Genomic DNA, 14819 nt, shown 5'->3' on the forward strand with positions numbered 1-14819 from the left:
TTCTTCCTCCACACTAAACACATCTTCTTCATCCACATTAAACACCTCTTCTTACTCCACATTAAACACCTCTTCTTAATCCACACTAAACACCTCTTCTTACTCCACACTAAACACCTCTTCTTACTCCACACTAAACACCTCTTCTTACTCCACACTAAACACCTCTTCTTACTCCACATTAAACACCTCTTCTTACTCCAGAATAAACACCTCTTCTTACTCCAAACTAAACACCTCTTCTTACTCCACACTAAACACCTCTTCTTACTCCACACTCAACACCTCTTCTTACTCCACACTAAACACCTCTTCTTACTCCACACTAAACACCTCTTCTTAATCCACACTAAACACCTCTTCTTACTCTACACTAAACACCTCTTCTTACTCCACAAACACCTCTTCTTACTCCACACTAAACACCTCTTCTTACTCAAGATTAAACACCTCTTCTTACTCCACCTTAGACACCTTTTCTTACTCCACATTAAACACATCTTCTTACTCCACACTAAACACCTCTTCTTACTCCACACTAAACACCTCTTCTTACTCCACACTAAACACCTCTTCTTACTCCACACTAAACACCTCTTCTTACTCCACACTAAACACCTCTTCTTACTCCACATTAAACACCTCTTCTTACTCCACATTAAACACCTCTTCTTACTCCACATTAAACACCTCTTCTTACTCCACACTAAACACCTCTTTTTACTCCACACTAAACACCTCTTCTTACTCCACACTCAACACCATTTCTTACTCCACACTAAACACCTCTTTTTACTCTACACTAAACACCTCTTCTTACTCCACACTAAACACCTCTCCTTACTCCACACTAAACACATCTTCTTACTCCACACTAAACACCTCTTCTTACTCCAAACTAAACACCTCTTCTTACTCCACATTAAACACCTCTTCTTACACAACACTACACGAAATATCGCTGCCTATTTCATGCTTAACACCTCCCCTACTGCACAAAAATCACCTCTCTCTATTCTACACTCAAAAGTCAACATCTCCCCTATTCTACACTACATACCTGTTCTATTCTACACTAAACACCTCCCCTATTCTACACTAAACACCTCCCCTCTTCTACACTACACACCTGTTCTATTCTACACTAAACACCTCCCCTATTCTACACTACATACCTGTTCTATTCTACACTAAACACCTCCCCTATTCTACACTAAACACCTCCCCTATTCTACACTACACACCTGTTCTATTCTACACTAAACACCTCCCCTATTCTACACTAAACACCTCCCCTATTCTACACTAAACACCTCCCCTATTCTACACTAAACATTCCCAATTCTACACACACACCTATTCTACACTAAAAACCTCCCGTATTCTACTCTAAACACCTCCCCTATTCTACACTACACACCTCCCCTATTCTACACTACACACCTGTCCCTATTCTACACTAAACACCTCCCCTATTCTACACTACACACCTGTCCCTATTCTACACTAAACACCTCCCCTATTCTACACTGCACACCTGTCCCTATTCTACACTACACAACTGTCCCTATTCTACACTACACACCTGTCCCTATTCTACACTTAACATCTCCCCTATTCTACACTAAACACCTCCCCTATTCTACACTATACACCTTCCCTATTCTACACTAAACACCTCCCCTATTCTATACTAAACACCTCCCCTATTCTACACTACACACCTCCCCTATTCTACACTAAACACCTCCCCTATTCTACACTACACACCTCCCCTATTCTACACTACACACCTCCCCTATTCTACTCTAAACACCTTTCCTATTCTACACTAAACACCTCCCCAATTCTACACTACACACCTCCCCTATTCTACACTAAAAACCTCCCCTATTCTACTCTAAACACCTCCCCTATTCTACACTACACACCTCCCCTATTCTACACTACACACCTGTCCCTATTCTACACTAAACACCTCCCCTATTCTACACTACACACCTGTCCCTATTCTACACTAAACACCTCCCCTATTCTACACTGCACACCTGTCCCTATTCTACACTACACAACTGTCCCTATTCTACACTACACACCTGTCCCTATTCTACACTTAACACCTCCCCTATTCTACACTAAACACCTCCCCTATTCTACACTATACACCTTCCCTATTCTACACTAAACACCTCCCCTATTCTACACTAAACACCTCCCCTATTCTACACTACACACCTCCCCTATTCTACACTAAACACCTCCCCTATTCTACACTAAACACCTCCCCTACTCCACATCAGTCACCTCTTCCTACACCAGACTAGTTATAACCCTTTATCTTATCCCACATCAAACACCACCCGTACTGCACACTTAACGTTTTCTCTACTTCACTCTCCACAACTTGAACGTACCTCTCCTAATCCACACCACATGACTCCCCAATACCTCATACTCAATGCATTAAAATGCAATCTAATTGTTCCTCATTTTGTCTACTAAGCTTGTTAACGTACCGCGTTATATGTGTGTTACTCCACTGTTCCGCTAACCTATATAGGTGTGTCGTAAACTGGTACGCGGAAACAGTGTTACTGACTCGGTAATGACAAACTGGTACGCCAGACGAATCTCGGTCAAATTTCTCAACACACTAATATAACGGGCGCCATACATTGTTTGCTGATTCGAATACTTCCTTTTATGCAGACAACAGAGGTGCAGTACATGCAGTTTTTATTTGCGCGAAGAACAGTTATAATTTGAGGTTATCGTTGCAGTAACCTTGGTGATTTAAATCACCTTAGAGTGAAATGAGGTGGCGCTGGAATGTGCATACAAGCATACGTCACCAGCACTCAAACACCTAGATCTGTAATTTGACAATTCCATGTTGTTACTTATCAATATATGACTGTAATCGAGGGAAATAATGTGTTTTAAAGCCTACAATAATCAAATTATTTCCCACTGAAATCGTCTATCATCCTGGATACATATTCCATCTGATCGTCCGACCGTCATCCAACCGTCCTTTATCCGTTCTCCCAGTAACAAATCTCGTTGCTACTATTTTTAGAAATGCCGGAAGACCAATTCTCGCCTTTCACGTTATATTTGGAGGTTGATCGTATAGCCAATATGTCCAAATACAGTCAACGCTCAAATTTGTTTCGGCAGTACTTCTCAATCTACTGAGTGAATTTGTAAATTAATTTTAGATATGCTTAAATTCTGAGGCTGATTCGACGAAATATATTATTGACAAGACTGCCACCTGTAATTGACGTTTGCATCTAGTTCTTGGCACCTGTGAAAAAGTCATTTATATAACCGAATGTATATCATATTAGGACTAATTTAAACTAAATCGAATCATCCCACGATCATCCAATTCTATCGCTGTCGTTTCCAGGTTTCCATACTTCAGTATTATATTACGGAGCTGACTTACATCACCGTGTAAGCCATTTCCTGTAGAAAACAGAGTTGTGCACAACCTTCCGGCGACATGACCACCACTCCGGGGGACAAGTTCAGCTACAAGGTGAGTATGTCGTTCAATGCAGCCGGATTATTAAACAGTTGCTCCTGGTAACTATTTTATGCAGATATAACAACTTCAATAAGACACCAGATGTGCCGATTATGATATCGCATCGAGAACATGAGGTGTATTGTGTACACTGCTACAGACTACTATGGTGTGTATACTGTAGTATTACAGTGGTGATTCTGACAGCTCGCTCTCTGTTTACTCACAATTGATAACATGACACCATGTTGGATGGTCATACCTATTTGTAATAACAACTCTCGCCCTTCTACCGCTTTCTACCGTTCTGAGTCCGATTCCTAGCGGAGAGCGTTGTTATGTACTCTACAGCCTAACTTGTTCACAACACACAAAGATTCACTCCATACCTTTCATCATTTTTAATGAAATACATGAAAATAACATTGATACAATATAACCATGAAATTATAATGTAGGTACCGTAAAATCGTTAATTTTCATGGAGGATTATTTTGGTCGAGGGTGTGTGTGTGTGTGGTTTTTTTTTTTTTTTTTAATTATTTTTTGCAGAGTCTTTTTTATTTTAAACCAGATATAAGTCTAATATACATTAAAAATGAAGTGAAATGATAAAATGAAAATATTTTAAGAAATTCTTTCATTTCTCTCTGTCAGATTCCAATGTAGCAAAAAGAATTGTCGTGATGATCTGATAACATGTAACAAGATACTATAAAACTGGTTCCAGGAGTATTCCAAACAGAGTAAATTATGTAGAGCAGGGTGTCTTTAAATTTACACACTTGTGTTTAAGATAGAGAATCCAAAGAAAGACTATCACACATAGAAAGTTACGAGGTAACTAGTCTGTATATGACAAATCGTTATATCTCACCTGCTCTGTGTTCGGTAGGAATGCTGTAAAAAACAACAAGAAAGTTTGGCAGATTTTCCATGAACCGTCATGGTTACAAATCTTCTCGTAAGGTGGCACAGCATGTTGGTATATGCGGGGAGTATTCCGTGTTATACATGCATAAAAAAGAAATATTTCTACCGGTTTATGTGATAGCTTACTGGTGACTTGTTTGCTTCATATTGAGTACATCTCGTGCTTTCGTTGTTACTGACCCGATTCCATTTTTGATAACGTGACATTAATTTGATTGACCTTTATTCGGTATTTGCCCTTTTTGACCACCAGGAACAATTTTATTGCGTTTTGTGAAGGAATTTTCTCTCGAAAATGTTTCAAGATAGCAGAAATGAGTTTATAATATATTTTAGTTTAAACGTTAATGCTTAAAATTCGCTGAAAATATGGTTCACACGACATCCTTTTCCCTTGTTTTGTTGTCTTAAATTATAAAAGAGATCTTTGTGATTTCGCTAATTTTCACGAAATGACGCATTCGACTATGGGTCCTAAAAATGTATATCAAGTATTTTTTCGTTGGTGTGGCATTTTTCTCATATTGTATTTCTAGAAAAAAATTTAGATTAAAAATCACTGAATATATACTAATATAAAGTCTTTTGCACAGATTGAACTGCACATCCACCTAGACGGAGCCATCCGATCAGAGACCATTTTAGATATTTCAAAGTAAGTAAGGGAGGAGAACTATTAGGAAGGGGAAGGGCTGATAAACAAGAATAACAAGTGATCTTTAGTTTGATGAGCCGAATAATATTCCTTGTATTGTTACTCGAAAGTGTTCTAAATTGATGCAAGTGGTCAAAATATTTTTGCATTCTCTATTGCAATAGACAAAATTTGATGTTTATCACACTACAAACAAGATAAGATGCCAGATAGGGATAATTCCTGACCATGATCTACCGCTCCCTGTCATATTCTACCCTACAAGTCCCTGCCATATTCTACCCTACAAGTCCCTGCCATATTCTACCCTTCAAGTCCCTGCCATATTCTACCCTACAAGTCCCTGCCATATTCTACAGGTCCCTGCCATATTCTACAGGTCCCTGCCATATTCTACCCTACAAGTCCCTGCCATATTCTACCCTACAAGTCCCTGCCATATTCTACCCTACAAGTCCCTGCCATATTCTACAGGTCCCTGCCATATTCTACCCTACAAGTCCCTGCCATATTCTACAGGTCCCTGCCATATTCTACAGGTCCCTGCCATATTCTACCCTACAAGTCCCTGCCATATTCTACTACAAGTCCCTGCCATATTCTACCCTTCAAGTCCCTGCCATATTCTACCCTACAAGTCCCTGCCATATTCTACCCTACAAGTCCCTGCCATATTCTACCCTACAAGTCCCTGCCATATTCTACCCTACAAGTCCCTGCCATATTCTACTGGTTCCAGTGATGGTCAACCAGTCCCTGTCATGGTCCTTTGGTCCCTGTCATGACCTACCGGTCCCAGGCATAGTATACCGGTGCATGCCATGATCTACGGCTCCATCCTATGATCTACAAGTCCCTGCCAAAGTTTATCGGCCCAGATGTACCAGTTCCTGAAATGGTCTACCGGTCTCTTAGACGGTCTACCGACACCAGCCATGATATACAGGTCACCGGTCCTTGTCGTGATATAACGGTGCCTGCCATGTTGTGCCGTTGTCTGCCATGGTCCACAGCTTCCTGCAATGACCTACTAGCCCCTTCCATAATATACCGATCCCTGTCAATGTATACCGGTCACTGCCAATGTATAACGGTACCCTCAATGACCTACAAGTTCCTGCCCTGTGATGGTCTACCTGTCTCTGCCATGACAGACCGGTCCTTGTCACGGTTTACCTGTTCCGCCATGATCTTTTGATCGCTGCCCTGCCATGACATCCCGGTCCCTGCCATGGTATGCCGGTCCCTACCCTGTCATGACATACCGGTTCCTGCCCTGCAATGACATGCCAGTCCCTGCCCTGTCATGACATACCGGTCCCTGCCCTGCCATGATATACCGGTCCCTGCACTGCCTGATATGCAGGTCCCAGCCCGGCCATGATATGCCTTTCCTAGCCCGGCCATGATATACCGGTCCCTGCCCAGCCTGATATGCCGGTCCCTGCCCGGGCATGGTATTCCTGTCCCTGCCCTGTCATGATATACCGGTCCCTGCCCGGCCAGTATATGCCGATCCCTGCCCTGCCAAGATATGCATGTCCCTGCCCGGCCATGATATACTGGTCCCTGCCCTGCCCTGCCATGATATACCGGTCCCTGCCCTGCCATGACATGCCGGTCCCTGCCCTGTCATGATATACCGGTCCCTGCCCTGCCATGATATGCCGGTCCCTGCCCTGTCATAATATACCGGTCCCTGCCCTGCCATAATATGCCGGTCCCTTCCCTGCCATGATATGCATGTCCCTGCCCGGCCATGATGTACCGGTCCCTGCCCTGTCTGATATGCCGGTCCCCGCCCGGCCATGATATGCCGGTCCCTGCCCTGCCATGATATGCCGGTCCTTGCCCGACCATGATATGCCTGTCCCTGCCCGGCCATGATATACCGGTCCCTGCCCTGCCTGATATGCCGGTCCCCGCTCGGCCATGATATATGCCGGTCCCTGCCCTGCCATGATATGCCGGTCCCTGCCCGGCTATGATATACCGGTCCCTGCCCTGCTATGATGTGCCTGTCACTGCCATAACGGTCCATGATCTACAGAATGAAGTTTCTGAACTTTTCAAATTTACCGTATAACAGGTACATCTCTATTCCGTGTATATATCATATTTAACAGAACTAAAGGACGACCTATAATATCAGTTGATGACGACGGACAAGAAACCGTTATCACAGATCAGGAATCACTGGACAAAGAAATAGTCATCACAACGCCATGTAGTCTGAAATTATTCTTACATGCATTCAATGTCTTCATGCCAATCATAGCGTAAGTGAAACACGTTATCATCATATCTGTCAAATAAAATTTAGATCGTATCAATCACCTTGAGACAAGTTTAGATTACGTGTGATTTCCTTTTTCTGTGAAAATAAAACATATTTTTATTCAGAAAACTAAAACATTGTTATCCAACACAAATAATAACACAGAAACATCACAAGCCTTGACAAAATAAATATGTCAGTGTTCTAAGTTTTTTCTTTTCTTGAATGAACGGAAGGCTGATAATCTACATGTGATCTAATAAACAATTTTTATACTGTTATCATTAAGTGTTTAAGAGTAGGTAATAAAAAGCTTTTGAATTCTGCGAATAGTCATAAAATATTACTCACAAAAAATGAGGTGTCTGGATGTGATTCTAGGATATTTTGACTTAGAAATCCCTACTTTATACCCAGAAAGACTTTCAACAGGTATCTTTTTCTCTATACTGAATATTTAAGATTTTGATAAATCACAAAGACAACGCTATAAACCGCCTCAAAATCGTAGTTAAGTGCATTTCCTCTTTTGATAATAACATTTCTGTCAATCAATTTTCCTCATTTGCCCCCAAATGTTTCCAAATTCAGACCCTTAACATCAATGACGAGTCTTAGAACGACGAACCTGATGTATTATACCGTTTAATTCGTTCTTTGACTCACTGTTACAGTATCTACTTCTATATTTGTTTTTAATACTCGCTTATGTGTCTTGTATGATTTTCTTAATTCCGCTCTCTCTACTGTTGCAGCGGCGATAGGGATGCTGTGTTCAGAATTGCGTACGAGTTTTGTGAAGACTGTGCCAAATCTGGTATACGATATGTCGAGGCCAGGTATAATCCCCATCTGTTGGCTAATACACTAGATAAACCAGCATACGCTAGGGAGCGTGGGGACTTTTCTCCGAGAGATGTGGTAATTACAGTATGTGATGCTCTTGATAAGGGAAGTCGCGACTTCAACATTACAGTCAACTCAATATTATGCTGCATGACTCACCAACCAGGTACAATATATTTGTTTTCTCTTCTTTCTTCATACACATATTTACAGTCGCACTTCGTTATTTCGAAGTCGGTTGGACCATTGAAAAGCTTCAGTTATCAGAGTTTTCGATTTAAATGAGATCGAATGTTTGGTGATAAGTTTGGCCGAGACAAAAGAAATACTAATTAAACGGGTTCTTCGATTTGAGCGAGCTCGAGATACCGAGGTTTGGTTTATATATTTTTATTTTGGTCACTTCCACGCCGTACAAATCAACAGACCTACCTATCGATGCTTTCCTCCTGCTAAATTTTAAAAGACAGAAAATTTCGTCCATCTTTCTGCGCACTAATTGTTTATAACGATATTGCGAAATGAGGTAGTTTCTATGACTTCAGACTGGTCTGCTGAGATCGTGTCATTATGTAAAGAATTCAAGGACAGAGGAGTTGTGGCCATAGACAGTGCTGGACAGGACTTCGAACCAGGCAAGGATCCACTTCTCTGTGGACACAAAAAAGCCTTCAAGGTAAAATTTCTAATAAAAATGTATAATTGTACGATATACAATGTCTTTCTCAGAAAATCCCCATAACTTAGGACAGGTAATCTTAAAGCTGTAATACTCACGGTGAAGTGATTTATTTACTGCATTAATCGCCATTAGATGTTTACGTACAAAACTTTACATGTTCTTTTTCAGGTGATATGTTAAGTGGAATAACATCAAGCATAAAAAAATCAGAATATGTTGCCCTTTTTATGCCCCCGCCATTTATGGTCGGGGGCATATAGCGTTGCCCATGTCCGTCCGTCCCGTCGCGTCCCGTCCCGTCCCGTCGCGTCGCGTCCCAAATCAGTATATATCACCTAACAACTTCATTCGGACCTTTCACTATTATTTCACACATGGGGGGGGGCATTCATGTCTTACAGACATTTTCTAGTTTTAATAAAATAGTTGCTTTAGCATATACAAATTCAAACTAGCAATTCCATTCAAACAAGCGCATCATAAAAAATATCTTCATCTTGTACCGATCTTATGAATGTATCAATATCTTAACACGTCGAACAAAGGAATACCTGATGTGGTTTCACCTCTAAGAATTCTTTTACGTTTATATGCCAAGCTTACTGTAATATAAGGCATTTTTGTGGTACTGATTTGTTTCCATCGGGGAAATACAAATCCCTGTTCGATTGACACTAGACTTCATAGATATACAATGCTCACGAAATATACGAGTTCTTGAATCAATATCAACGTTAGCAGTTGATAATTTCGCGGGCATTTTGATGTATTAAGTATACCCACAGAATCAGTGTAAATAAAACCCCCGAAAAAAGTTTACAGTTCTTTGGGTATTCATTTACACATTTGTATTAAAGTTAATCTGTGTATACTCGTCTTTAGACACAGCAATATGTTGATATGTCCCATTTGAATATAACAAAAGCGCTATTACTTTACCAATAACGGTGATTTACTAAATAGATAGACGTCACACAGGTCTTAGACTTAAATGAAATAGAAGTGATAGAAACCTAGCAATAACAGGGTAAATTATAGATCATGTGACGTCATACAGGTGATAGATAGACCTCGCTGGTTTCCACGATGTCTTTTATAGGTTAGAAGAGCTTTGGGATAAATTACCGATGCGATCGTTGGACTAATCAAAATTTGCGTATTGACATATTCCATTTAATGTCATTTTATTTTTCAATGATATAAACAAAGTATTTGTTATGGTTGATTTTTAGGAAGCTTACGACAATGGCATCCACAGAACTGTCCACGCGGGAGAAAATGGGCCCTCCGAAGGGGTCAGGGAGGTCAGTGAGTTGAGTCAAAAAATTAAGTGCGAAACATAGATGTTATGAAAATAACATATTTGTGTAAAACGTTTTTACAGAAGGAGACAGCCAGTTCTGTCTTAGTTTTTATTTTTTTTCTTGATACGCTCATCAACAGAATGTAGCACGTAACCTTTTCTCTGTTTATTACTTTGCCATTATCATAGTCGTCATAGTGAACTCATTGAGAATTAGTCTATTTCTTTGTGCAACATGAAATTGGGCGTGTTTGGTGCTGATTAGTGTATACCTTGTTCTCTTTTGAGAACGTGACATTACTTACTTGGATTGACCAAGGTTTACTCTTCTTATTCCCCTTCTACTTTATAAGAGTCTCCGTGTAAATCTAACTTTTGTCCCTATTTTGCCCTAGTGTCATGGAATTAAAGTGTGGATTATGATTATGTTGAAAGGTGGACGTTTCTTGCTCACAATTTCACACTCGGTAACTCAACAACACTGAGTAATACATGCTTAGTTTTGAAGTGAATTGTGAACAATTCTTTGTATGTCTACCAGGCTCTGGACCATATGTACGCCGAGAGGATTGGCCACGGCTATCACGTGACAGACGACCCAGAACTGTACAGTCGATGTAAAGAAGACGGAGTTCATTTTGAAATCTGTCCATTGTCCAGCATCATAACTGGTGCGTGCCCTGAGGATATTATGAAACATCCGCTCATTAGGTAACAGTGTACTTATTACTGCATGCAGAATTTAAATAAATGTGTCACTGATTTACTTGACTTTACGAAATATATCTCTTTGGTAGTATCTATAGTTTTCAATAAGCCGATTATCTACTCAGTGTATGTCGTACAACGTCTCACAATTCCAGTCCATACTGACTAGCAGGTGTTTGACAAATAATCATGAAATCATCTGTCCGTCCGTTTGTCCGTGAAGTAAAGAGCAAATATCCATTTCATTGCAATAAAAGAGACCAGAAATTAAAAAGACATATAGGGTCAGTGACATACTTTGATGAAAGTCTTGAAATTTGTTCTCAATGAATGCCGAATGCCTTTGACCCAATTTTAATGTCACATGGGTCAAGTGTGTTGAACTTATCAGACAATTTCTACTAGAAGGAAGTGTGTTAGGTAGTTTCCTGAATATATAGATAGAGTCATTGGGCATATTATTGCTACTGCAAGTTCAAATTTTGCGGGTGAATTTGTTTTCGTTGAACATGTGAGTACTCCAAATCCACGAATTTAGTTGTCGACGTAATGTTATAAAAATTATCATAGGTTATAGTACTAGCATTATTGCGTTATTGTGAGCAAGATGTAACCACGAAAATAAGTAGCAACAAAAATGTATATTTTTTGAAAGCCACGAAATTTGAGCACCACGGAAATATACGATTTGACTGTTCGACTTTATTGTTGATATATTGAACATTTCTTATTACAGATTTGCCGATGAGGGGGTAAATTTCTCTCTCAATACTGACGACCCAATTATTCTAAACAACGCGCTTGCGGATGATTATGTACTAGCTAATAAAATGGGTCTGAGCGATGAGCAAATTATAAACTCCGTAAGTATTAGCATAGAACCAATTGTGTTATGTAGGATGAAAATATCAGGTACCTATCTTATGTGCACCCATGCTAAAATTTTTACATACATATAGAATGTATTTTATATAGGTTGTAGATATATGTTAGAATTCATAAATAAAGACCGAATGTATCTTATGTAGGTTGTAAATATATTCAAATTTTCAGAGATAACTGATATTTTTGTATGATGTACAATATTTTTCAGATATTCAATGCTGCGAGAGCTTCATTTGCAACTGAGGAACAGAAGAAAAAAATGTTACAAGATTTAGTAAACGTCTATGGTGAACATTGAATATGATATCTATGTTGATTTCAGGTTTCTCAGTATACGTTTATAGTACATGCTTAAATCTCTTCAGTTAGTCCAAGTTATTCTGACGTTCTATCGATTTGTTATGTTGGTATGCAGTCGATGAACGTCAGAACTTCATTTCTATATAAAGTAAGGGTAATATGCAACCCGCGCATCGGTCGGCATGTGAAAATGGCGATTTCTTTCCACAGTTATCGTTTGAATGTCGACCCAGGCATGGGTTGCTTACTCCTCTCACTTTCTATAGGGCCGGAGTTCTGACGTTCATCGACTCCAGACCGATAAAAAAGCTGATAGAACGTCAGATTAAATCGAACTACTCTTCAGTATGCAAAAAAATTAAATGCTTTTTTCGCGATAAATCTGTTGTACGACCGACTATTGTAGGGGTCATACGAAATGTATATGTATCAACACTGAGACGCTTCAAAGGTTGCTCTGAACAAATCTGTGATCTAATTGATAGGTTTATGAACATCTGAAAACATTTTTATATACGCGTCATATTTCATCCACGAGATATCTTGGTGACTGCGGGGCTGTTTACTACAAGCTGGTAGCTAAGAGTGTTGTACATAATACATAAAAGTGTAATTTCCATCTAAAGACGATTGAAATTACCTCTCAGATTGTCATGAAATATTCTTATTGCCGAAGGACACTAAATTAACTCCAGTATTGTAGGGTTGCAACCATCAATCATATTTATATTGTTAATACTGTTCAGCATTACAAAGGTTAATTTCAAAATGTTCGAACACTTTTAAATAGAAGGAAATTGACTGTTTACACACTCTTACAAAACCATATTGCATGTTCTTAATAATAGATAGGGTGGCCAATATCTATAAATGGGTACTTAAGTACATTCACGTGTATCCATGGTCAAAGGTCAAAGATATAAACCATTCATTATTTACATATTCTATAAACGATATTTTTCATTACTTTCGTTTTGTTATTAGGTCTGTTCGCATGTCGTGGTTGTTTTATTCATCTTTGTGTCCTGACCACTACAGCCCACCAATGTTTTCAGTGCCTTTTTTATACCGGTAAAGTGGTCATAATAATGGTTTATCCTTTGCGAATTTGTGGTAACCTTGAGAATTCAGTAAAGATTTAGATTTTGTGATTTTCCAAGGACTCAGTGAAAATTTAGGTTGGTAATTCTCTCAGGACGGAAATCCAAACGATTTAATTCTACATTTTTTGAAATCACAATTCCATCGTCATATCTTAATTTCGTGGCTGTTGAATCGGTTAACTGACAAATAATTGATGAATTATCCATAGAAAATGGGTAGAAAATAACTACAGCTTGTATGAATTAGGTTTGTTTATGTGGATTTTGATGAATCGATTCAAACAATATCATGTTTAATGTTAATTTACCTAAACAGAGTCTGGTGGAAAACATAACAAACCGTTGTTAATCTTTACATATACGACTTTAATGGTTGTTTTGTGGTCGAGTGGATTTGTATGCTTATCAGTAGATGTGATTGAATAATTGAAAAGCCTTTTTAAAAGTGTTATGTTATTAGCATATCTGGTTGTATATGACGGTGTCAATTATTGGCGTGTATGTCTTCAATTGGTCATGATTTCAATACCTTATTTTCTTCTATCTTATTTAGAAAATTAAATTTTGATAATTATCAATAAAATATAAACCAAAACAGTTATTAGGTACTTTTGTGCTGCATGCAAATTAACACGAACAAACAGAAGAACCTCAATTACGAAATAACTGCAGCTTTGATAAACCTTTGATAAACGTTGATAAACCTTTCTTGTTTATTATTGTCTTTTCTGTCATTGCTTGTTATAACAATCCATTAAAAGTGTTTCTGTTATAATGTCTCTGTGATCTTCTGTTATTACAATATTACTATTATCACGTTTCTGTAATCGTCTCTTATTACAATGTTACTATTATAACGTTTTTCAAATCGTCTCTTATTACAATGTTACTATTATAACGTTTTTGTAATCGTCTCTTATTACAATGTTACTATTATAACGTTTCTGTAATCGTCTCTTATTACAATGTTACTATTATAACGTTTCTGTAATCGTCTCTTATTACAATGTTACTATTATAACGTTTCTGTAATAGTCTCTTATTACAATATTACTATTATAACGTTTCTGTAATCGTCTCTTATTACAATGTTACTATTATAACGTTTTTGTAATCGTCTCTTATTACAATATTACTATTATAACGTTTCTGTAATAGTCTCTTATTACAATATTACTATTATAACGTTTCTGTAATCGTCTCTTATTACAATGTTACTATTATAACGTTTTTGTAATCGTCTCTTATTACAATATTACTATTATAACGTTTCTGTAATAGTCTCTTATTACAATATTACTATTATAACGTTTCTGTAATCGTCTCTTATTACAATGTTACTATTATAACGTTTTTCAAATCGTCTCTTATTACAATGTTACTATTATAACGTTTTTGTAATCGTCTCTTATTACAATACTACTATCATAAGGTTTCTGTAATAGTCTCTTATTACAATGTTACTATTATAACGTTTTTCAAATCGTCTCTTATTACAGTATTACTATTATAACGTTTCAGTAATCGCCTGTTGTTACAATATTACTATTATAACGTCTCTGTAATCGTCTCTTATTACAATACTACTATC

The 14819-nt window shown here is 38.3% G+C and overlaps 1 protein-coding gene across 1 annotated transcript; it reads left to right on the top strand.

Moving 5' to 3' along the window:
* The first annotated feature begins 3438 nt into the window (after window positions 1-3438).
* On the top strand, window positions 3439-14003 carry LOC132554611 (adenosine deaminase-like). Its single transcript, XM_060218931.1, has 9 exons — window positions 3439-3547; window positions 5062-5123; window positions 7250-7402; window positions 8157-8413; window positions 8793-8923; window positions 10162-10233; window positions 10774-10943; window positions 11677-11803; window positions 12034-14003. Exons 1-9 carry the CDS (start codon window positions 3512-3514, stop codon window positions 12121-12123), a joined length of 1098 nt encoding a protein of 365 aa, XP_060074914.1. The 5' UTR covers window positions 3439-3511; the 3' UTR covers window positions 12124-14003.
* Window positions 14004-14819: the final 816 nt, after the last annotated feature.

This window comes from Ylistrum balloti, unplaced genomic scaffold (assembly GCF_031769215.1).
Source record: "Ylistrum balloti isolate Yb309-2 unplaced genomic scaffold, AGI_CSIRO_Ybal_v1 Utg370418, whole genome shotgun sequence".
Taxonomy (NCBI): Eukaryota; Metazoa; Mollusca; class Bivalvia; order Pectinida; family Pectinidae; genus Ylistrum; species Ylistrum balloti.

Bases quoted from the DNA above. Each gene is read 5' to 3' on its own strand.
- LOC132554611 (XM_060218931.1), top strand. From the start codon at position 3,512: ATGACCACCACTCCGGGGGACAAGTTCAGCTACAAG. The intron at 5,124-7,249 runs GTAAGTAAGGGA...CATATTTAACAG, and splicing joins ACCATTTTAGATATTTCAAA to AACTAAAGGACGACCTATAA. The intron at 7,403-8,156 runs GTAAGTGAAACA...CTACTGTTGCAG, and splicing joins GTCTTCATGCCAATCATAGC to CGGCGATAGGGATGCTGTGT.